The 25791-nt window shown below is 32.9% G+C and overlaps 1 protein-coding gene and 1 long non-coding RNA gene across 5 annotated transcripts in view; one reads left to right on the forward strand and one right to left on the reverse strand.

The window, feature by feature from the left end:
* On the reverse strand, window positions 1-25065 carry LOC107366822 (uncharacterized). The gene is made up of 3 exons (XM_089268237.1): window positions 24923-25065; window positions 22801-24834; window positions 1-1840 (listed from the first exon to the last, which is right to left on the reverse strand). The coding sequence occupies exons 2-3, from the start codon at window positions 23470-23472 to the stop codon at window positions 95-97; spliced, it is 2418 nt and encodes an 805-aa protein (XP_089124363.1). The 5' UTR covers window positions 23473-24834; window positions 24923-25065; the 3' UTR covers window positions 1-94.
* LOC107366823 (uncharacterized) overlaps window positions 25014-25791 on the forward strand; it is a 4143-nt gene continuing 3365 nt past the window's right edge. For 3 of the 4 annotated variants that reach the window (XR_001569757.3, XR_016199127.1, XR_016199128.1), the window contains exons 1-3: window positions 25014-25155; window positions 25268-25452; window positions 25561-25758. This is a non-coding gene — a long non-coding RNA (uncharacterized LOC107366823). Of the gene's footprint in view, window positions 25156-25267; window positions 25473-25560; window positions 25759-25791 lie in introns of all 4 variants that reach the window. The other variant, XR_003083164.2, reaches the window with a different exon arrangement.

Below are 25791 nucleotides of genomic sequence, written 5' to 3' on the forward strand. Positions count from 1 at the left end.
TGAATTTGAAAATTATTTTATTAATATGGAAATGCCCGTAGAAACAGTAATCTTTTAAATTAATTAGAGTTTACATTAGATGTTAACATTGATTCTAAAGCTCCGTAGTGATTGTATTTCTGCTTGATACAGTTGTATTTGATCGTCTTGGAAGATTATAATTTTTGCGTTTCTCCTTCTTTGAAATGGATTCTTCATCGGTTGCATTGAGTGACGATGATTTTGGTATCTTGATTGATTTGGTGACTGGTGTTGAGGTTGCAAATGATGTTTCAGTTAATATATCTGTCGTTGGATCGCCTTCATTTACATCTATATTATTACAAGCATCAACCATTGCTTTGCCCTTTTCATCATATTTACCAAGTGTAATTTTACTTTGATTAGTAATGTTATTAGCATTATTAGTCTTTTTGCTACCAACATTTTCTGTAAAATTTGTATCATTCTCAATATGAGATTGATTATTATCAGGAGCTGGTGATTGATTTAATTCGCTATCATTAGTTGATTGACATGTATCACAAACTGTTGTTGATGAGGGTGGAAGAGGAGATGACGATGAAGTTGATGCAGATGAAGATGATGACAGGGATGATTTTGTTCTTGTGGGTAAATTTGTCAGTGTAGAATGTTTTGGGTCACTTTCTTTCGGCAATTTTGCTTTTTTACTGTCTTTTGGCACATTTGTTATTGAACCAGTTTTATCTTTGATACTATCAACGGTAACAACATCTTCTTCATTTGATGTAGAAGACAGTGTTTTATTGGTACCATTAACAATTGAAATGCATTCAGCTGATGATTTATTTGATTGTGAGGTTGCACCGGGTAATTTTTTAGATGATGATTTGAACTTGCTAGACGGACTGGATACAGAGACTGAGGAAACTGACGATGTTGAAAGAAGTGAGGTTGACGAATGACTTGTTAAACCATTAACACCAAATTTAACATCACCTTCCTCAAAAGTGGCTCCAATCGATGAGCCAATCTCCTCTTTACTTTTAACCTTTTTACCATTCATTTTTGTATCAATAGGTACAGTAGATGCGGTAAGAGTCGATGAAACCGAGGTTGATGAAGATTCTGTTGTTGATAATGAAGGTACAACAGCAGCTGATGAAGAAAGTGATGAAGATAGTGATGATTTAACCTCACTTTGACCAGAATTACGTTTAATTGTTACACTTCGACTAAAATTACCGGTATCATTGTTGGTTGTTATCGGTGTTGTCGATGTTGTTCTTGTTGAATGATTAGTTACCCTTCGTCGACTAGTATACCGTTGAGAGGGTCTTCTTTCAAACCTTCGCTCAGGTTCCTTGACTATTGCTCCTTGCAGGGTAGTTTGAAATTCAGTTCGACCAGAGAAACGAAAGCGACTTCCCATTCTCATGAAACCTTGCTTCTGTTTAACTGGTGCCCCTGTTTGGCTCGATTTAAGACGGAAGAAAGCGTGATGTTCAACACAACATTTCCACAGATGTTTACATGATTTAACTGTAGGCATTCGGAAAACAAATGTATGCTCCTGTTCACGGCCAGATTCATCATCTTCAACCACAACCAGTGTTAATTTGGTTCCCTTAAAGTCAAGTTTAATTATTTTGGGCCAGAAAAAGAGACCAATCTTTGAGGTACCGGCAAAAACCAGGATTCCGGTTGGTGTTAGACCAAGAAAATATTCATTGCCGTCTTTGCCTAAAACTGTGTGCATGTCAACTCCATACATTTCCAGCCATTTTGCCTTATTAAGGAATGCATTTTCGGCTGTTGCCGGATTCATTGAAGCAGTTGAAGTCATAGAAACTTTATCTGAAATTAATGTTCCGCCAACCTAAGGTTATCGATGATAAGAGGAAAAAGGAAAGCAAAAAATACGTAAAATGATTAATGATTAATAAATAATAAATAATAAAAAAATGAAATAAAAAGTATTAACATTTAATGCAAACAAATAAAAGTGAAGGGAGGAGGAAAAGGAAGAAAGGTAAAAATGAAATACAAGATAATGTATGTATTTGATTAACAATCAACTTTGGTTAACTATTATAGATTTGATTGTATCCAGTCAAACAATCAACTCAAGTCAATCATTAAAGAGAGAAAGAGAGTCAGAATAAAAAAAACAGGTAACTTGAAATTTTAAATATTTGATTCGAAATTTTCTGAATGAAAAATATAAAAAAAATAGTAAAAAATTTACTTGACATAAATATCTGTTTTACATGTGCTACAGTTGATAAATCAAATGGATAGACATGAAACTCAAAAGTTAATCTGAAGAAAAAACTATTCAAAAAGAAACGATCGATTAGCTTTTTTATCACGAATCTCCTCAAACGCAAATGAATTTTTTCCGAGTGAAAATGGTGAATATGAAAACACAGATCACAAAATCGCGAAGCTGCCTTCATTACTTGCTTATTTCACATTAAAGCTTAGTAGTAGTACAGATACACAAGATAACTCATACACAAGATAACTCACTTTTAATCGATATTTAATTAATAAAACTGACCATTAAATTATTGATTAAGTTCAATGCCCATGGTAATTAATGCGGAACTATTTTTGAACTTTATGAAACAATTATCAAGTTTGCGGTTAATTGTTTGCAATTAGTATATGCATTTGAAACATGAACAAAGTGAATAAAAAAGCATAGAAACTCAATGGACAAAGATAAATGACTTCTGTAAAAAGTATTTCTGACTATTTCGGCCTATTTTGGGTAGGCCAACTTTCTCAGACCTTCGGTCTGAATAAGTTGGCCATTGACAAAACGGCGAAAAAACCACTCCTTCTATGTGAAAATTGACATTTTACCATAGACTTTTTAAATTTCCCATAACTTTTTTATTCCTCGACCGATTTTGTCGCAAAAAACTGCATTCGATTTGTCTCATTAAAATACACAACTTTTATATTCATTAATTTTTTATATCACTTATCGTTCAAAAATTATACCTTTGCGACAAATTTTATATGCTAACCTTGATTTGTCTTAGGTTTATAACTTGAAAACAGTAATAGATAGACTCATACTTCTTTGATAATAAATTATCAACTCAAAATTATCATGCATTTGAAACATGAACAAAGTGAATAAAAAAGCATAGAAACTCAATGGACAAAGATAAATGACTTCTGTAAAAAGTATTTCTGACTATTTTGGCCTATTTTGGGTAGACCAACTTTCTCAGACCTTCGGTCTGAATAAGTTGGCCATTGACAAAACTGCGAAAAAACCACTCCTTCTATGTGAAAATTGACATTTTACCATAGACTTTTCGCATTTCCCATAACTTCTTTATTCCTCAACCGATTCTGTCGCAAAAAACTGCATTCGATTTGTCTCATTAAAATACACAACTTTTATATTCATTAATTTTTTATATCACTTATCGTTCAAAAATTATACCTTTGCGACAAATTTTACTATGCTAAACTTGATTTTTTTAGGTTTATAACTTGAAAACAGTAATAGATAGAGGTATACTTCTTTGATAATAAATTATCAACTTTAAATTATCTTTTCATTTTTCAAGGTCAAAAAGGTCATTGTCATTTTCATTCTTTCCCCTTGCTTATGAGTATATAACGAACTGTTCCTTTTCATGCTAAAAATGAAGCCAGGTGTCGCTACTTGTCCTATGTGCCGTTCTTTCGTAGCAGCGGTATTTAGACTTATTGATTAAAAATTTTATTTATAATGAGATTCTTGCAAGAGAACATTGAAGTTGTCAATCTGGTTACTTGCTTCAAACTGAGTCACAAAGGTCAGGTTACGTTTCAGATTATTTCGTGATGCATTTAGACCAAAACTCACTCGAGTATGAAAGTTTAAATGAATTAAAGTGTCACCTTATCACATATGCCCACCTTTCAGATGATCACGTGATCATTGACTTAGTGAATTACTTGATCCGTGACTTACGCCCTGAATTGGTCGGGCTGAGTATTTAATGGTGAGCATAAGTTTTTAAGTGAACACTTGCAAAAAAACACTTGCAACTAATGTCGTTTATATACTGTAAGTGTTCTTCAACTCCTTCAATAATTGCACAAGCAAAAGATAAATTAGGATATATTATTTATTCCACCGCTGACGTTAAATTATCTCCAAACGAATCAGCTATAATTAAAACAGGAATCAGATTGAAACCTCCTCAAAGTACATTCGTACAGTGCTCTGCAAGTCCCAATTTGTTGAACCGTAGTGTTTTTGTTATCGCTCCAGTGATTAAAAATACCTTCGATGATGAATTCATCATCATATTACACAACTTTGGTAATAGTGTTGTTGCGATAAATGCTTATGATGAACTCGCTCTAATAACTCTTTGTAGGGCGGAGGTATTCACGTGGACATACCTTCCGATTTTAGAAAATTTTGCTGACTAATTGCAGAATTTTAGCATAAAAAGACGAGATTTTCACGCAAGTTATCATTCAAAATGAGTATGTTCTACAGTAAGTGTTACCCAGATGTCTCTACTCCATCTAGAGGCACAATCGACTCAGTTGGATATGATTTACAGTCCTATGAAAATTTGGTTCTACCATCAAGAAAAATAACTATTGTGAAAACAGGAATCAAGGTTCAACCTCCTGCTGGTTGTTATGTTAGACTAGCCTCACGTTCAGGTCTCGCTTCGAAAGGAATTGTTGTTCACGGTGGTGTTATTGACCCTGATTATACAGGGGAAATAAGGGTAATACTTCATAATTGGTCTGATGAGGATTTCACAATCACAAAAGGGATGCGTATAGCGCAAATGATTGTCGAGAGAGCAGAAGTTCCTGATTTGGTTGAAGTGGAGCAGTTAATCAATGTTGGTGAGCGTGGTAGGAGTGGCTTCGGATCGACTGGGATTTAAGTATAAAAGTTCAGCAGCACTTCATTTTTTCTTCATTCAGTTTCTTCTCATTCAACAGTTAAGGTTTTATCATGAGTTCCAACGACGAAAGTTCCAATGCCTCTCAACAAGTTTCAAACAGTCTTAAAAAACCTGGACACCGTAAAAAATTCACCGAAGAATTTGAGCAACTACTCAATGTTGAGATCAGTCAAACCTTGTGGGTTACTGTTCACAAATCACGGTCTGCACAAGGAACAACGTTTGTTGACATTCGTCGTAAGAAGGAAGGACAGTGGCAAGGTAAAAAAATCTACATTCCAACACGATACGGTTTGTTTCTCAAGTATAAGGAGTATGAGAAGCTTAAGGAGAGATTTCATCATTATTTGAAGCAGACTGATAATGGTTTCCAGTTTTCCATTTTTCCTGGACGCACTCTGCTTGGTGAAGTAGCTGCTGATGGCAAATCTTTTGCACTGGAATTGAAAACCGAATCGAAAGAATCAAAACTTGTTCTAACAGACGAGGAAATTATCAAACTGAACTCTCATTCTGTTGTTGATGGTATTGCTGCAGCAATGTGTCAATCTATTTATGATTGAGCCATTCAGTATTTTACTTTACACTTAACAAGTATTATCCAATTATTATGAAAAAACTTTCTAATTATTTCCACTTAATCTATATTATCTTTTATTTTGGTTGTCATTTATTCGGGTAAAAATTTAATAAAAAGAGAGCTCTCCCAAAAATTCCGTTTCAAACTTATTTAAAGCAAAAAGCATTTGACTTTAGTTTCATTATTCAGAATGTTTTCGTGCTCAACATGTAAGCAAAGTTTCTTGAAATACAAATCTTTTCTTCTGCATAAAACAAAGTGTAAAAAAGTTGTCTGTAAGAAATGTAAAAGTAGCTTTTCTTCTTTAACTTTCTTAAATCATCTTAATCAATGTAGACAAAAACAGAGTGAGGATATTGGAGATTTTGCAACATTCAAATTGCACAAAAGAAGCTATAGAAATGCTTTAGCTGTGTACATAAAAGCTGATGGTTGGAAATCAATTGAACATCTACTAGCTGTTGAAAAGGAAAATATCCAATCTTTGCTTAAATATATCATTGAAAAAATTGGATCTGTAAAAGTGCAAGCATGTCTTCTACTTAAATTTATCAAACAGAAAACTGAAGGAGGAACGGATACAACAGAAATTTATAAAGTTGCTGAGATGTTAAGCCTAACAAACCTGCATCATATTGAAACTATTGTTAAAAACTGGATCGAACAGATTGAGTTGGCTATCGATCAATTCACACAACGTGGAAGTGGATGGGTGCTTCAGAGTGTGAAGGTTCTTGAGATTCGTGTTGGAAAACTGAAAGAACATAGTGGAGGCTGTGATTCAACAAAATTACCATCTGATTTCAACAAAAAGAAAAGTTTATTATCTCCAAAATGTAGAAAAGATTGTTTCAAATGGTCTATCCTTATGGCTTTACACCCTCAAAAAATGAATAAAGAAAGAATAGGGCATTACAAAGTTTTTGAAAAGCAATATGACTTTAGTCAAGTAGATGGTATGACAACGCTTTCACAGGTTAAACGCTTTACTAAACGAAATAATGTTTCTGTGAATGTTTATACATTAACACCTGATGAAAAAAAGAAAGTTGTTCCGCTAATGGTTGCTAAGGAACGTCAGTTGAAGCATGCAAATCTTTTCTTATTCAACGAACATTATTATTGCATTACAAATTTCAATGCATTCATCAAAAGCAGTCGATCCTGGGAGCGTTATTTCTGTTATAATTGCTGTTCAGGTTTTAGAAATCAAACAGCGCTATCTAAACATGAACTTGTCTGTTACAATAAAACTGCACAAAGTGTCGTTCTCCCTGGTCAGGAAAACATTCCAACTAAATGTAAATTTAGACAGATACAAAAAACGATTAGTTATCCTTATATTGTCTATGCTGATTTTGAAGCTCTGTTGGTAAAAACTAACAAAGCTTTAACTAAAAATACGTTTGAATATCAAAAACATGAAGCATGTTCGTTTGGATTAGTTGCAATTGACTGGAATGATAAAATCTTATTTCAAAAATTTTATCGCGGCTTGAATGCAAGTCAAATATTTATTGACACACTTTTGACGTTGAAAGATTTCCTTCGCAACCATCTTGAACAGCACAAAAAACCAGCACAGCTGAGTAATTTTGAAAGACATGTTTTTGAAGCATCGACTCAATGTTATGTTTGCAACAAGCAGCTGCAAGATGATAAAGTTATCGATCATTGTCACTTGACTGGGAAATTCCGAGGAGCTGCGCACAATCGATGCAATCTCAAAATGCGTTTACCTCATAGGCTTCCAATCATATTTCATAATCTGAAAGGTTATGATGCTCATTTACTAATCAGAGGTCTAAAAACAGATAAAATTCATAAAATAAATGTAATACCGCAAAATACTGAAAAGTATATTGCAATAATAATGGATGATTTCATCTTCTTGGACAGTTATGCTTTTTTGCTATCTAGTTTGGACACATTAGCAAATAATTTATCAACTGAAGAAAAGAAGAAATTTTTGTGTCAAACCTTTTCCGAGGATGATTTACCATATATTCTGAATAAGGGATCACTGCCTTATGAATACATGGACTCTTGGGAAAGATTTGAAGAAGAAAGTTTACCATCTATTGATAAATTTTTTTCGCATCTGTCACTAAAAACAATTGATAAACAATTGCACGATAGATTGCTCGATATATGGGAGCATTTTAATTGTAAAAATCTTGGGGACTTTCATGATATTTATCTTAAAGTTGATGTTTTACTTCTTGCAGCTATTTTTCAAAACTTTCGTGCGACTAGTTTGAAACAGTTTGGATTAGATCCTTGTCACTATTTCTCAACCCCGGGACTAACATGGGATGCCTCCTTGAAGTTTACTGGTGTTGTGTTGGATCTATTGACTGATATTGACATGGTTTTAATGATTGAGGAGGAAATAAGGGGAGGAATATCTTGCTCTATGTGCCGTTACGCATGCGCTAATAATGAACTATCAGAGAAATTCGATCCTAATCAACCAAGCTCTTTTTTAACATATCTTGACGTTAACAATCTCTACGGATATGCTCTTAGTGATGTTCTGCCTTGTCGAAAATTTGAATGGGTTCCTCCTTACATGTTTCAAAGTGTAATTGAGGAAATTTTGCATTCTGATTCTGACCGAAAAACTGGTTACATTCTAGAGGTTGATCTTGACTATCCGTCATGTTTACATGATCTTCATAATGATTATCCTTTGGCACCTGAAAGGATAACTGTTGAATATGAACAGTTGAGTGGTTATCAAAAAGAAATTGTGAGCTTTTTAGAAGCTGCAGGCATTAAGCGTTACAAAACTAAGAAACTTGTTCCGAATTTGATGAACAAAGAAAATTATGTTCTGCATGAGAAAAATCTTCGTTTCTACATTGAGAAAGGTCTAGTTTTGAAAAAGATTCATCGCATTATTAGTTTTGAGCAAGAAGCTTGGCTCAAACCATATATTGAAATGTGCACAGAAAATAGAAAAAAAGCTACATCATCATTCGTTAAAGATTTTTGGAAACTAATGGTAAATTCATTGTATGGAAAAAGCATAGAAGATAAAAGAAAACATAGTAAAGTCATAATTGCTACGAATGGAAAACAAGCATTACAGCAAATCAGGCAGCCAATGTTTGAACAATTTTACATTCTAGACAATGATCTTGCAATAATCAAGTTGAGAAAGTTTGAAGTTATTCTCGACAAACCGATTTATTTAGGGTTTACAGTCTTGGAACTATCAAAGTTACACATGTACAGACTACATTATGATCATTTCAAACCTAAATATGGATCTAGATTGTCTCTCATCTACACTGACACCGACAGTTTTATTTATAAAATACAAACAAAAGATTTATACAATGACTTGCAAGAATTCAATTACCTTATGGATTTTTCTGATTATCCGCAAGCACACTTTTTGTACAGCATTGAAAATAAAAAGAAACTAGGATATTTGAAAGATGAAATGAATGGGCAAATAATTGATGAAGTAGTTGCAATAAAAGCTAAACTTTATGCTATCAAATATGGTACAAATAAAAAAATGACTGCTAAGGGAGTGCAAAAAGCAATTGTTAAAAGTGGGATTTCAATAGAGGATTATAAGGCTTGTCTTTTCGAAAATGTGTTATTGAAGCATAAAAACTTTAGGTTACAGAGTAAACATCATGCTATTTCTTCAGTAGAGATAAATAAACTATCTTTTTCTCCACTTGATGACAAGAGATACATTTTGGACGATGCAGTTAGCACTTTAGCATACGGGCATTATAGAATTGTAAAATAAGAATATACAAAAGGTAATTAAATTATTAAACTTAACATCAAACCCAAACCCACCTTTCCTAAATCACTGCGCAACTTCCAGTTTTTGTTTCATTCTGTAATTTAATCAAAATCTTTTGTTTTTTATCATGTTGCAGCAAATCATGGCTCCAAGTAGCAAAGAAATTTCACTTTTCTTCAAAATTCAAGCTACGAAAATTGAGTTTGATAAATTGTTCTTGACTTTGGCAAAGGAATGGATACAGCTTACTTTCATTGAAGGACAAAAATTGAAACAAATGAAAAGTTTATTTCTGGAATTGCATCATGATGAGCGATGGTCAGAAAAAACAAAAGCTTATTTCAAAAGAGTAGCTGCTGATATTGGTAATAGGGAGGTTATTTTCTTGCACGCAAAGCTGAGAAGAGAAATATCAAACGTGTGTATTTGGTTGGAAAATTGGAAAAATTATGAGAAAAAGAATCAAATTTATAACAGGACGAGAGAAGAACAGCCATGTAGTAGCGGTCTTGGTAGAAAGAAACGAAAAAACGAGCACTTTATGCACTATTTCTTGGAACAAGCCAGATTATCTAAAGAAGCGAGAGGAGAAACACTACCCATGCAATTAACTACTGAGCAGACGATTGAAACTGTTGTGGAGTATCTCTTGACACGAAACAAGTTTATCTCATGATTAAACCAATACATTTTTTCTGTATTTGTATTTTCTATTTAATGTAATCTCTACTAACTTTTTATTTTAATTAAAAGTCTTTTACAATAATTTGCATGTCCATTATACCCATCTCTTCCACACATCCCTAAATCATTTTCTTTTTTGCATTTTATTAATGTTTCTCTTTTCTTTCTTTTACAGATGGCAAAGTATAACATGAAACAGCGAATGATGAAAATCAATCAAAAAAAGGCAAAGAGAAGCCGAATCCCTCTGGTGGCAACTAGAAAGCCATTCGTTTTCGAATTGACGACGAGAATGCTGATCGAATTATGGATTAAAAGCATAAAATGGGGTGAAACAAAAAAAGAATCAGAACAGCCAGAAACCGAAATCAATATGGAAGAGTTGGAGCAATGGTGTAATGAGGGAAAACCCGAGGCAATAAAATTTGAGGATCCTGCTTTGAAAAAAATGGACCTGTGCAATAAACCTATACCGGTGATAGAGGGGGATTCATGGGAAGATGTTTTTAAAGCATGGGATGAAATGGAAATTGATGATATTGCAGATACTATTTCCAACGTTTTGTAATTTCATTCTTTGATTTATTCATTTAATTACATTTAATTTTAAATCTTATTTTAATAAATTTTGTTTATTATATTTTCATTGTGTTTTTGTTCACATTTCAAAAAAGGTAAGTAAGAACCAGTAAAGCAACTTTTCAAGAAAGAGATACAAAAATAACCACATTTGATCGACAAGTCTCCTTGAAATACATCTACATTATAGATATAATCATAACGTTTACAGTTTCTTTCCAAATAGGTTTTTATCATTTCAGGAGGTTGCTGCCCATAAGAATCGAAATAAATTCCACTGCCGTATATTGGTATAAATACTGCTGTCCAATGTGAGCCAGATTTCCAGCTTGGATCGAGATTGATTACGATTCCGAAAGGTTTTGGAAACAAAGTAAGTGGAAGTTTATCAATTGCGTATACTCCTTTGAAATTTTTGTATTTTACGAGTTGGTTTTGTATATCTAATGTTGTTAAAGCCATCAGTAGTCCGTGACAATATTACGTGCTGCATCAATTTGTAGAACGCTATCATATATAGCAAACACCAGCATATGCATCCCTTCACTAAGAGCAGAAGAAAATTGAATATCCATACGAACATTGCCTCTCTTGATCATAGATAATACACCTGAATCACTTGCGAGAGTACCATCATCGGTTAAATCAAAAACAAGAAGTGGATATTTATCAGAATAATTTTGATATTTTAGATTGATTTTAGGTATTCCATTATCTTGATTCATGGAGCGGAAAACATTAAAGTATTCTCTCATGAATAATTTATTTTTGAAATCAGGCTGATAAGGTGTACTCGGTATTTTAGTTCCATTTACGACAATCGTAGCGCTTTGCAGATTTTTATGTTCAAAATTGAATGAGTCTTTTGTCAATTTCGCATTAAATGCATCATCAGAAACAAAACCAACAATAATTTTGCGTGGTAACTGTCCATTGTATACATTGTCAATGCTATTTGCAGCAAAGTCTTTTGGTAGATGAAATGATTTGACTTCATTCCTTTGAAAGTAATACTTTGCCGGACTCTTTTCCAATTGTGAAGTGATTGCCATTTGTACTGGAGCATACAATTTAACTCGCCTTATGAAAAGAGAAAGCTGTGTAAACTCTACACTCAGCGGAGTTACTTCTGTTGCGCTGTTCAATCCAAAAGTCTGCGGTGCACATTTGAATCGTAACGAGATGGGCACATTATCAATCAAAAATTTTTCTTGTTGAAACATTGGAGCGTGAATAGGTATTATAATGTCAAACTCTTTTTTATCTTTGATTCTATCAGATCTTGCAGATTCCGTATCATTAATCATTTGACAATCATCAAGGGGTGATTTATACTTGAAAAATATGTCATCAATGTATGACTGATAGTGGTATAAACTATTTCCAGGTGTGACGTTTACACTCCCAAAATAAACATCAAGTTGCTCAAATAGTGAGGCAGCAAAATTGTTTGTGGGTGTAACACTTTTTCCTGTGGGTACGTCAATCTTCATTTTTGCATACAAATACGTTGCAGAGAGGTCAGTGTAGTGTTCCGAAGCTGGCACTATGAATTCAAATACATTAGCTTTCGCAATCGATCCTATCGGTCTGTATTCTGTGTCATAGATACTTTCAATGACAGTCTGTGTTGGGGGAAATTGAAATAAATCAAGCTCAGCAATAGTAGCTGGAGACGAAGATGCATGTATATACTCCATTATTTGAAAATATCTCGTTGTTTTCTTATTACTCTCCTCTTTTTGATTCCTTTCTTTTTGCTCACTCTTTTCAGAGTGTGCTTCTTCACTTTACGCAAAGATTTTTGAGGTTTAGACTTTTGCCTCCTTTTATATAATCTTTTTCGTCCACTTCCTTCTTGTGTTACAACCTTTTCCTTAATTTTAGCTAGTCCTTTATTTGCCAAATCTTTAACACTATCTTTGAAAGCTTGTTGAATTTGAGGGTCTTGAACTACACGCTTACCGATACTGACTCCTTTATTCAGAGCTTCTTTGCCTAAATACCTTATAACAGGCATAGCTAAGCGAGAGAAGAAGCTACCGAAGCCATACCCTCTTTGATACCTAGGACCTCTGACTATTCTAATGTCACCGAATCCAGAACCGACTTGATGTGCAAAATAGTCATTGAAATCACTATCTTTAGGACAGTAAGTTTTTCTTTGAATCATTTTATTCAATTCACCATTTAAATACATTGTTTTCTTTATATTAATTCTTTTTACGAAAATCTAAGCTTACAAAAACTCTTCCAATGTTTGCAAATTTAATCTGCTCTCCAGTATCATCCAAGCAAAAAATCGCAATATTTTCGATATGGTTTTTCCGCACTGGATAATATATTCGATGCTCAAATGTACAATAACCGATTCCTTGATAAATACCAGTCGTCAGTGGTACTGCTCTCAATACAGGCGCTTTAGTTCCTCCAACCGCATGATCTCGTATGATATCAGTATATACGTACATCAGATTGACATTATTTTTATGATAAAGAGGTGTTGTTACTACAACTTCCTGTTTGAAATGATCAATATTATCGATTAAAGCATCCGCTGATGGAGAGAAGCCTAAATATTCCATTAATTTCCCGTCTGAAAATTGCGGAACAAAAACAGTAGATGCAATTTCTTTGTATTTCTCAGTTTCTTCTCCATCTGCAGCACTATAAGTGTGCATTCCATCAATAAATATGTTTTTGTAATAATGTCTTAAAGGCTTCGGGACCGGTGCATTTGACAGCGTGCCTATCTCTTCTAAATCAATGTTATAATCTTTTTTGTATTTTGCTTTTATCTCATCAACAGGACCATTTAAACGAACATTAAGCGGGGTAGCTTTATCTTTTTTTGTAGTGAGAAGACCAGGATAGAAGATTGTTTTCCCATTTTCGCAAACAAATTTAGGATAGGAATCGAAAACAAGTGTAGGAGCGATACTTTTCAAATTTGCCATCATTGAAGTGTTGAGTTTATCTATTATCGCATTAACAGAGTCATCTGGAAAAATATCAACAGATGACTCATAATCACCACCCAAAGTGTCATATTTCCTCCACTTTTGTTCAGGAGGGTATATCACTCGCAAGTCGATATTTGGATAAAAGGTGAATGCTGTATACAAAATGTTAAAATTAACTTGCATTTTCTCTGATATATCAATAGCAAATTTGATGGGAAAATAAATTTCTGTTAGTGCAACTTCCCAATCACCATCAAGTTCCAATGCAGGATCAATTTGATTTTGAAATTTTGATAATGTATTTTCTGGAAAGATGTCTGTAGACCCATTTGACACTAGGTCAATTGTAAAGTTAATTGCTGTCATTTGCAAGAGTGATATCGGATATCCAACTATTGAATTTCCTTGGCCAGCCTTCCCACTTGACTAAGTACTTATATTGTCTTCGTGATCTGTCATAAACTCTCCTGATTATCTTTTCAACTCTGCGCAATTTATTAGGGTCAAAATCAACCTTTTGTAATTCTTCAGGATAAAAAATTGATGATATATTTTCACCTTGTAGATCTTTCAATTTATAGATGAATTTTTGAGGCGTTTCTTTAACCCCTGAAACTTTGAACACTTCATCAGTCCATTTCTGTACTGCATCTTTTTCGAAATTGCCAGTATTTAATGGAATTTTAACAAAGTCATTTTCATTGAAAGTTTTCTTTTTATTCTCTTCATTTTTTATTGATCTCTGAATAGTTTGCACGATATATTGTTGATTATCTTGTGTTACAGAGTTTGGAGTTGTCTTAATAGTTCTGTGGTAAGAGTTGTTGTAATTATTAACAATGTTTTGTAAGTCATCAATGTATCGATGTGTATGTTTATGGTAAATGAAACGGTATATACGAGAACGTAATGTTCGTATTAAACGTTCAGCTAAAGCACATTTTATTGATGCGTCAGTTGTCGTGAAATAATGCACACCCTGAGATGTGCAAAAAAATTTAAACCTGTTATTGTTGAATTCTCGTCCTTGGTCCGTTTGTAGTTTTTCAGGCTTTCTTCCTGAAGAAAAAATTTCAGAAAAAGCATTTATGATTGTGGGTGCTGCTTTATCTCTACACGGTTGTATCCATGCAAATCTACTCAGTATATCAATCACAACAAGTAAATGATTGACTCCATCGTTTTGCCCTGACCAATAGGACATGTCCATAAGATCTGCTTGCCATTGCTCATCGATTCTATCAACCAATACAGCTAGCCTTTGAAAGTTTTTCCGTCGTACCCGAAAGTTTGTATACGTTTCTTGCTTCATCAACCATTGTTTTACATCATTGTATTCAATCGATGGGTCATGCTCCTTCGCAACTCTATAAAGTCTTTTAGCACCTCCGAAACTACCGTGACTATCCAAGTCATAATAAAGCCGTTTCAAAAGTTCTTCACGTTGGTCCAATTGAGTGTCTGACATTTCACAACTTTGTTATCCTTTTTAGGTCTTTTAGATAATTTCTTTTCATATTTTTGGACCGCTTTTCTAAAGCTTTCTTTATATTCATTTAATTTAATTTCAGGATCAGTTTTATTCTTTTCAATTTTCTCAACTCTTGCCTGTTCAGCAACAGGGGTCACATTATCATCATTTTTAAGGTCACTTTTGAGAAGATGATATTCTTTTTCTGGAATTAATACCATTTTATTCATTACATTCATTGTATAAATTTATCTGCCAACTTTCCACCTAGATAAGATATTGCTGGCCAAAGTAGTGCAGGTAAGAAAGCACCACCGCTTTGTAAAATTATTTCTTTTCTAGCTTTCAGGGGAATACTTTTTCTTGAGAGTTTTCTAAGTTCAAGCTTGTAGGGGGCAAGTTTTGCCTTTGATGAGTCTTGAACTGGTATATTTCCGTTGAGTGTGTTTTTACTTATTTCAGAGATAGAATAAAATATGCAAGATTTTGCTTTAGCTAAAAGTTTTTCTCTTTGCTTCCTTGTCTTGGCTTTAGCAAGTTTTTTTAATGTCGGAAGACACTTTTTAACACCTTCAATCGACATTTATGTTGTATACAAAAATTATTTAACCTTTATATAATTTATATCACATACGTATACATGGGTTTATCATGTTCATTGAAAACATTCGTTAATAACCTTATCTTTTCAGCTGTATCAGGTTTAAGATCAATAAAAAGATAAGAATATGGCCCCTGAGTCGCATCTTCATAGGCGGCCTGAAATTTCTTTATTTTTGTCGGAAACATTTGACGTCCTATGTTTGTAATCATAGATTTATCACGCGGGTTTTTAAAACATACAACATATTGACTATTGAGACTTATATTTCGACTCTCTTTTCCTTTCATGAAAAAGTTTTGAGTAATTAAAATTACAGAAATATTTCTATGATGTGACCCTTTGGTAAACAAGTTACTAACAAAAGTTTGATTAACTGCCTCTAGCATTAAATCGTCTATAACTAACCACTGTGGCTCATCATTACCGAGTTCATTAACTATTTCTTCTTGTAGTCCTTCAATGAATTTCACTTCATTCATTGAATTGAACATTTTTTGATACTCTCCATAAAGATAAGTGATAGACTTTGGAGGTGGATCACAAATATATGCCGCTTTGTTGATCATGTCTCTAATGAAATAAGTTTTACCAGAACCAGTTGGTCCTGCTATTAGCATTGTAAAAGGATGTTTCAAATAAACAGAGACAGACATTTTTATTGAAAAAAAAATTATTTTTATTGGTTTATATTGAAATTTTCAGGTTACAACTGATGAGGGATTAGAGGGTGTTTGTATTACATTTTCCGATTTGAAAGATCCCAATTTTGGATTCGGAAGCAAATAACCGAGGGAGGATCCGAGTACAGCCGTCCAAAGTGGTAAATTACCAGTTTTAAGCACAATATTAGTAATTGCTGTTATAAGCATTGCAATTAATACGATTAATTGTACAGAAAAGAGTACTTTTTTGTACCACATTCGATGATAATCAGCTGGAGACATATCCATTGTTGCAATTTTGATAAATGCATGAAAATCATTATCTTTATATTGGCTTCAGTCTTATGTTATAGTCAAATTCATCACAGTAATGATACACCGATTCATAATTTTTCAAACCTGTTATTATAACTTTTCCTGATCTAAAAATGATGAAAGTAACGTTTGAGTTATCAAGTTTAAGGTTTATGCCTGGAAAAAGTTCAGGTTCATAAGTGGCTCCAGGATGAAGTATTAATTTTTGATAATCAAAGTCTCCAACAATCATTGAGGTGGCAGTAATGTTTACGATTCTGTATGCTGTAACACGAACCTCAGCGGGGTATTTGGAGCAAAAACGATCAATAAGTAAAAATGATGTTGAAATATTTTGTACTCCGGTAATGTTTATCTTTCCCGAATCGAAAATCAAGAGACAACCGTCGGGATATTTCATTATACCTCCCGAAAAAGATTTTGTGTACTTGATAAAGGGAAAATTTTGTTTAATTAGTTCTCGAGAAAGTTTAGAGTTTAAAGTAAAGGATGTTACAATGTTAGCAATATAAACGTTTTCTTGCAGGTACTGCATGATGAATGCAACTTATTCAATGAGTTTCAGTCTAAAAACCCCTTTTATTTCTGCACGACAGATAGGACAACTAGCGATACCTGGTGCACATTTGATACAAGTGACACAATGATCGCAAGGGTAAAAACAGGCGCCAATTTCTTTTTCCAGGCAAACCTTACATGTATAGCGACTTTCTGTTGGCTCAACTAGTGATGAATCTTGTGTTTGTATCGGTTCATTTTTAAGACATGAATCAATGAAACTTTTCCCACATCTAATGTAAATGAATGTGCACCAAGGAGAAAACTTTGCATGCGAAACCCAAGGATTTTCAGCAGAAAGCCAGTCACATATATGTACACCACAATGGAAACATGCAACAATGTCTAATTTCTTAGTGTAGTAAAAACCAGCTTCAGCTAATGCAGTCGAGGATATATTTGTATTTATCCAATCGCCGTACGTTGACAATCTGCTTGCAAGTGTGATATAATCTGGATACTCAGCATCGACATGTCGTGCAAAACATCCAGAAGGAGATCTTTGATTGAAAATCATCCTTGCTGAAGTAACTCGAGGGCGGATTGTTGCTATGAGTGGTGTGGATTCAAAATTGTTTCGACCATCTGAAATGGTTGCAACGGGGATAGTATTCATTTCACTTCGAGGGTAAACTTGTGATATGTCAAGTATCAATTCTAAAGCAGGTAACTCTTCTTCATCGTTCCCAAACATCATCTTTGAAATATTGGGTACGAATGACAAAAAAACAAATCTTAATTGTCTTTTTATAGTGGAAAAGGATTGTAATTTTAGTCAAGTCAAACTATACGCTTCCGGAATTATTTGTTCCGCTTCGAAATAACTGATCATACCTGCTACTGTAAAATGTCATTATTCAGTTCGTTGATCTAGTAAAATTGATACATTTGTGCAACGGTGAGTAGCAAAGATAATTATTTCACATTGAACTAAGTATCATTATTCAGTTCGTTGATTACATCAGTAATATTGTTACATTTGTTCAGCCAAGAATAACGTAAAACAATTAGCTTGACTTTAGTTAGTTCAAAAGTATCATTATTGAATCAACAAAGCATAAAATAATTACAAACAATTAACCTTAAACTTGAACTTAGATAATGGTTTCATAAAGTTCAAAAATAGTTCCGCATTAATTAACATGGACATTGAACTTAATTTAATGGTCAATTTTATTAATTAAATATCGATTAAAAGTGAGTTATCTTGTGTATGAGTTATCTTGTGTATCTGTACTACTACTACTAGCTTTACCTAGTTATCAAGTTATTACTGAAAATGATTGTAATCATGGAATTGAGATTGATTGAAACTGAGCATTTTAGCTCTCTGAAGATGGGAACAATGAAACTTGAAAACATAAACAATTAATGTCTTACAAGTTTTGTAAGTTACATTAACTTTTGCTACAAAGAGATGTTTTAGATGTTTTTTTTCGTATTGTTGCTCAGTTAGTTTAAGCGGAAAAGGTCTTGAGATAAACTGGAATACTCATTGTTTGAAAGAAGTAGAAATTGATGGAAGAAGGAACTGAACCTTCAAGACGAAACATAAGAAAAAAGATTATTCTTCTTCTACTTTCACATTTTCAGGATGACAGGCAATTCGATGACTAAAGTAACACTCAAAAATAGGATGATGGGAATTTTGTTGCTCAAATTTTCGCTGTTAGACAAGCGATGACGATCTCATAAAAACTCAGAAACTGTTCACAAGATTCAAGTGAAATGCAAATTATTCTGAATAAAAAATGCTTTCAAGTCAAACTCTGAATAATTTAGTCTATTGTTACTAGTATCGATGATCATGTTTAATATGTCATTTTACTTATTATAAATTTTAACTTCCATAAATCATGTTAATTAGCCGATTAATGTGCAAGATCAAATAAACCTTATTACGTTAACCTCATCAATATCAATTGTAACATTTCTTGATGCTATCCATTCCATCAATGTGAAGATTCAAATCATTGAACCTTTTTGGAAATGATTAAACAGCAAATATTTGTCAAACAACTAAATCACAATGAATTGTTATATTCCTTACAAATTAATGGACAAGTTAAATCAAATCAAACCTTTAATCTAGTGATAAATTGTGCGTAGCATTGAGCTATGATCATCAGGTTAAGTCAAATTGTTTATTGGCTTATCCTATTGATGAATGTCATCTTTATGGTAACGATAATTGTAAGTGTTGTTAAACCAAATCGTAAAATGATCAAATAAACTATAATAGCTATTTAATGATCCAAACAAGGAATAAAGTAGTCTAGGCAACAACAATAATCATTATCACTAGAATCCACTTGATTTGGGGTCAAAATTTCTTCAACTTTCATCTTCTGAATCATTTCACGATCAAAAATTATAATTGAATTCACCTTTGCCCAGGTCTACTTTATAAGATGTAGACTGTCTTGATTACATCTGTAATGATGTCCAAGATAAAGCTATTAAACGCTTTCTCTCTCAAATAATAATTGTATTAAAATTGGAACCTCGGAAGATTGTAAATGATGCGGCAATTCAAGTTTAACAATCTTTTAAAGAGTTAAATATGAAATTGAATCAAGCAAAATTAATAATAGACGGACAACAAAACCAAAAGATTCATCAACATCATTAGTCTCATCTTATCCTTTTTCATTACCAAAACAATCATCAAAACAGTCTCCATTATCAACATCACTTTTGGTTCAATTGAAATGTTGTTAGGTTGTAATTTACATCACTGTCAAAGTGCTTCGTTTATTCGCTCAAATCGAACTCATTTTTCAACGAAAAACATTCACTGGTTATGATAATAACTGATCATTGCCGACGTTACTTATTTTCAACTTTCACTAAACTTGAATGAGAAATGCTGAGATTTGTTTACCTTTAACCTCAACCTTGAGTTATTCCCAACTTTCAATAAAATTGAAACAAAGCTGTTTCTCAGCCATCAAATTGAATGATTCAACAATTGAATCATGGAAAGCAAATATCTTTCAATAATTTTCCTCAATCACATTTGATTTGAATTTCAAATTCAAAAATCTGAAATGTTAAACCAATCATCAATTATTTTGCCTTGTTATTGAAAAAATAAACAAACTAACTTCAAACGACTCAGGTAATCAAGTGATGGTTATTTTGATGGCTAAAGTTGATTTGATGATATTAATAATAAACATGAGAAAATAAATTGACTTAAATTTGGTTGTTTTTAATTTTCAATGTTTAGATGTTAATTGAGCTAAAATTAAAAATAACGCCATCTCGTAGAGATAAAATTTCTTAGGTTAATTAGCGCTTTTTTCATTTATTTTATTTGAAAATTTTCCCTGAACATGACAAAAATGTCGGTTAAATTAATGGTGATGGAAATGACTTAATCTGGTTAAATAAACCAGCATCAGTAGTGATTAATTCAACTAAACATGACATGTTAAACACTGAAAGCCCTTCAATGAGGTTGAGTATTCGTAATTCGACTTCTGTTTGAAATTGATTTTCTCATCAACCAAATGTAATTTTTTTTGTCAAAAATCAAGGATCAAACCTGATTAAAATGATGTAATGAAATAATTATAAAAAGGAAAGTAAAAATTGCCTCTAATTAATTATTTAGGTTAAATGAAGTGACAGTTGAAGATTAATGTACCAACAATAATGATAACAATGATGATAACAATGACAATCTTGACAATGAAAACCAAGTCTAATTATGTTCATTAAAGCTAAGTTCATAACAATGGAGAAAGCAATCCTGAAACATATGAGCATTGAAAGTGATAGATGTGAATGAAATCAATTATCATTCAATTTTCATTTTACCATCGGACAGTTTGAAATATTATCAAAATGGATACTCTCTCTCTCTCTCTCTGCTGGAGACAAATTTTCATCATTGAGAAGCAAAATTCCTGATCAATTTGAAATGCATTGATTGAAAGGATTAGATTGCAGGAGTAATTGAGCGAAGATGGAGAGGAAAAGATTGTTTGATTACAAAGAGTGAGGTAAGAAATAAAAATGTCTGAAGGACGCCATGAAAAGTCAAGGGAAGAGAAGCCAAAGATGAAGCTTCATCTTGTAAGTCTCTGAGTCCAAAGTTTCAATTGAATAATATCAATCTTACGGATCTAACAAGATTGTTTGGTAAATTAAGATTTGCTAAAAGTATCTCAATGTTTTTATCATTCAAGCCCACTATAATGATGACAATGTGACTTGAGATTTAGGGCAAGTTTATTTAATAGAGGCTGCAGAGACGGGGAAAGTGGGAGAGGAAGAGGGAATAGGTAGAAAAGGTAATTTTTTGAATAAAAAATTACTCAAGTGAATCGAAATGTTACAGGACTCATTAAACTCTATGTAGATGGAAAACTATTGTATCTCTTATATAAACTCAACAGGTAAGTGAAATCGAAAGAAACCTTGACATGACAATTATCAGGAGCAATGAGAGACTCTTAATATATTGATTGTTAACAATGAGACTTGCGACTTCAAATAATCAACATAATAATAGTTCTGCTAATAATGAGAAATGAAAATAATAACAACAACATAAATAGTCATAATGATAATAATTGCAACTGTGAATGACAAAAACGACTCAACTAAACAATATAAATACAATATATGAAAAGATGTATAAAAAGCTGGTGAACAAAAATGAAATGAAAAAAAATGTCATCTGAAAAAACTATCCAACATGAAATTACTCTTCTCATGAGGATTCTGTTGATCAAGGTGAAAGTTGGTTTTTGGTTCAATAAGCATTGGATTTGTGTCGCTTTTAGGTTTCTTGTTAACAATCAAAACTGATTAATATCATTGGAGAAAGTTGTTGTTTGTTGTTGGGTGGAAGAAAACATGATTCTATCTACTCTTTTTCATCTTAAGTAAGGGTTAATAGCTGAGGAAAATTTATCTGAAGAGAAGTCAACATTTTGAAACTTTCACTGATAATGATGAGGATCATTTTTAGGGGAGGGTTAATATTAACATGAGTTGATCATCAACTCAACAGGCAATCAACATTTTCAACTTTTCCTCAGGTAAACAGTTTCTTTCTTCATTGGTCTTTCCTCTTTTCAAGTCTTCTGAATCTTCCACTGAATCCTCTTCTAAATCGCTTTCTTCTCCTTCTTCTTCTTTCTTCTGTTTCATTCCTCTGTTGAAACCAATTAAACAGATTTTAAGCCTTTTATTATTTTCTGAAAATAAAACTCGGACTGATCAAAGAGAGAATCATGAATGAAAATGAAGAAAATAAAAAGCAAAGGGAAATATTAACAGGTAAAAGATAATGATAATAAAGTTAATAAGAAATATTTCAATCAATACCATCATGAACACAATCAAACGAAGAAAAAAAACTGTATTATCCAATTGAAAACCGACAAAGTAAATTGTTTGGCCTCATTGGAAACACACTATTTTGCAGCCTTTGCTAATAAAATAATAAGGTGCAAAAGGGAAATTGAATTGTTATAAGATGTTTGAATAAGATTCAACTTAATGGTGATAAGATTGTGATGGTGACGGTAAAATTGACGGTTGTTTAGTAATGAAACATGAGTCAATTAAGTTGACAAATTTTTGTCAGTTAACATCATTACAGTCGAGGTTTTTTTTCTTGAACTCATGCTAACAGATCAGTAAAGGGAGAGAGAGGCGACATTCAACACTATTAAGTGAATCCTTACCGGTTTAGGTCTGAGTTGCTTCCATTCTTCCAAAATCATCTCTTCTAAACTTTCATCTTGCTCGGGAACAAAACGAAATTCTGAGACAAAACCAATATCATGACAATCAGGTTCATATTCCCCAAACTCTGACTGTAAGGCTAGAGCTGCTAATTTAGCCGTGGTTGGTTTATCACAAGGTAATTTTCCTGTTACTAGGTCTTGTTTGAGCTGCAGGAAAAACAGGTAACGAACATATTCATCCTTTAATCCATTTGGGTCAGATGAATAGAATTTAACTCTCATGTGAAGGGTATAAGGAGGTCCAATGGTAACTTGTTTTTTAACCAATTTGGTAAGATCAAGCCAATGTTGAACCGATGTTGTATCTGTATATTGTAAACCAAAATAATCAAATTCCGTTTTTAAATCAAGATGATCGGTAACACCATTGAATAGCTCGTCTCCTTTGGCCTTCTTGTGAACATACGCAGTTAAATTGTTACCATCTAAAAGTATTATCTTGCAATGAATATAATTTTTTTGACTAAAATTTCCGGTAAAACCTGCTGGATTAATGGTAATTGTTGGTTGATCATTTTCATCAGTATTAGGTGTGGCTGTTCCAATTTGAGCTGATTTAGATCGACGACGAAAACTTCTTCCAAAACGTTTGGATAAAAATCGAAGCATTGTTGAAATCCTATAATTGCCTTCTCTAAATATTGGTAGAAGTCCTTCTTTGCCAAAATAAATCCAAATTTATGTACCAGGAAAACAAAACAAAAAATATTACCAGTGTACAGATTGAGTAATGGTAAAGGATTGTAAATAACAACAGAAGTAGACAAAAATATGTAAAAATAAAACAAAACAACTAAAAAAATTTCTCCAAAGGTAATCCAAAAATAAACAACAGCAACAGACTCATCAGGTGGGCAACAGTGTGGTAACAGCAACGGTCAACACAGCTACGTATGGTCAAGAAGTCTGCCTTTGATAACATCCATTAACTTTAGAGTTAGTGTAAAAAATTAATGAGTTGACGGTTAAACATTAATAGTTAATTCCTTTCTTTTATATTTCCATTGGATTGCAAAAACCAATATGTATACGTAAAAGAAATAAACTTTTCCTTCTCTTGTTCTTCTTATATTTCAATAATGGCAACAGCAACAATTACATGGTTACGTTGATTTTTAACTTGAGTTGTTGTGCTACTAATATGGTTAAATTGATGATGATATTAAAGTTGATCACACATTCACAAATTGGAAGGCAACAAAAAAATATATATAAAGACACTTTACAACGTTTTACTGGAGTGAGGTAAAACAGATGAAAATAAAAAGGTAAGTTGTTGTCTTTTAAATTTTCTTTAGCTTTGATAATTGTCAATTACGTTGAAGTTGAAGGTAACACTTTACAATAGATTATTTAATCGCATCGATATTAAAAAGATGTTTTAAATATTGGTGTTTTTAACTGTAACATGAAGCAGTAACCCGCACCCACTAAAAACACTTCAGCATATTCATGGTCTTTTTTGCTTGACTTTTTTTTTCTCTTTTCTATTCCTTACTCACTCTCCTCTCTCTTTATCTCTCCCTCTCTTTCTTTCCCCAGTGTTTCTTTTCACTAACTCTCAAGGTAGATAGGAAAACGATGTTGAAGATGTCGATGATGAGTTTTGATGTTTACGATGATTATGGAAGAACTTTGTTGCTTAAATGTTTCTCTTTTGTTTCCCTTTCAGCTGAACAGCAATAGATGGTTGAACAACAGATGAGATGACCAAGGATGGTGGCTACTTGGAGCAATATTATCCAGCGGAATCATTGGTTATTAAATATATTTCCATCAACAGCAAGTCAATACCAGGATAATGGTAACATGGTTAGCTGGTTAGATGAAAGAATTAATCCAAAGTGGCGAGAAAGGATGATAAATAGCAACCAAACAGGATCATTAAAAGCAAATTTTTTGAACAATCATCAAAGAAGATACCAAAAAGGACTTTACACAACTAGGAATAACACAAAGTGACATGGAAAGCTGTAAATTGGAGAAAGGTTTTAAAAATTATGTTAGAATCAACACTTAGAACGAAATCAAACAGAAAGAATGTTTATCTCTCTATTACCTCTGATGGTGGCGATGGTGATGAGCAGCAGCAACCACAACACTAAATGTTGTGGTTATTGTAGAAAGGTAGATAGAAAGACACTGCGAGAAAGGAGAGTAAGAACCAGGAGGAAAGCCAAAAAGAGAGAGAGAGGTCAACCCTCGCAAAGAATCGTAGTTACAACCAACAACAAACCGGTTTAACATCTAGTCTCGAAACAAGTCATCATCAACATCATCATAACCATCCAGGTAACTTTTTCTCTTCATTTTTTTCAGTTATTTCTTACTTGTTATTATAGCCCAGTCTTGATAACCACTTTGTTACTGTTTCTTTTTCTCTCGCTCCCTTTTTTTATATAAGCATTTGTTTTGTTTTGACGAAACACGATAATTGGTTACCAGAAGATTACCAGAAGACTGTTTAAAGATTTTCAGAAGGTAACCAGTAGATTACTAGAAGATTACCAGAAGATTACCAGATAACCAGAAGATTTGCGGAAGATGACCAGAAAAATAACCAGTTGCTTACCATATGAGAATCAGAAGGTAACCAGAAATTAACAACGGTTAGTTTGCCGGTTGTGTTAGCAATTTGGCCTTCACCTTTGATCTTTTAGACTCAAGCTTGCATTTTATTGTTAATTTTAACTTTAGCCGTTTAGCATAAATTAACCATTTTAAGGGGAAACAAAACGTTGATTGATCAACAAACAAGCAGGCAGCAAAACAGGACCGAGATTAAGTTGAAGATTATATTCACAAACACGCATCACCTTTAACCTAAAGTCTTTACTTTTTGGCACATTAATGGTACCCAAATTTTGCTTTGTTTGTGTATCAAAAGTGTAAAAGGTAATTTATAACTTATCTTTCATTTTCACTGCT

The sequence above is a fragment of the Tetranychus urticae genome, chromosome 2 (assembly GCF_039701765.1).
Source record: "Tetranychus urticae isolate SD_2017Ah chromosome 2, NJAU_TeUrti_SD_1.0, whole genome shotgun sequence".
NCBI classification, from domain to species: domain Eukaryota; kingdom Metazoa; phylum Arthropoda; class Arachnida; order Trombidiformes; family Tetranychidae; genus Tetranychus; species Tetranychus urticae.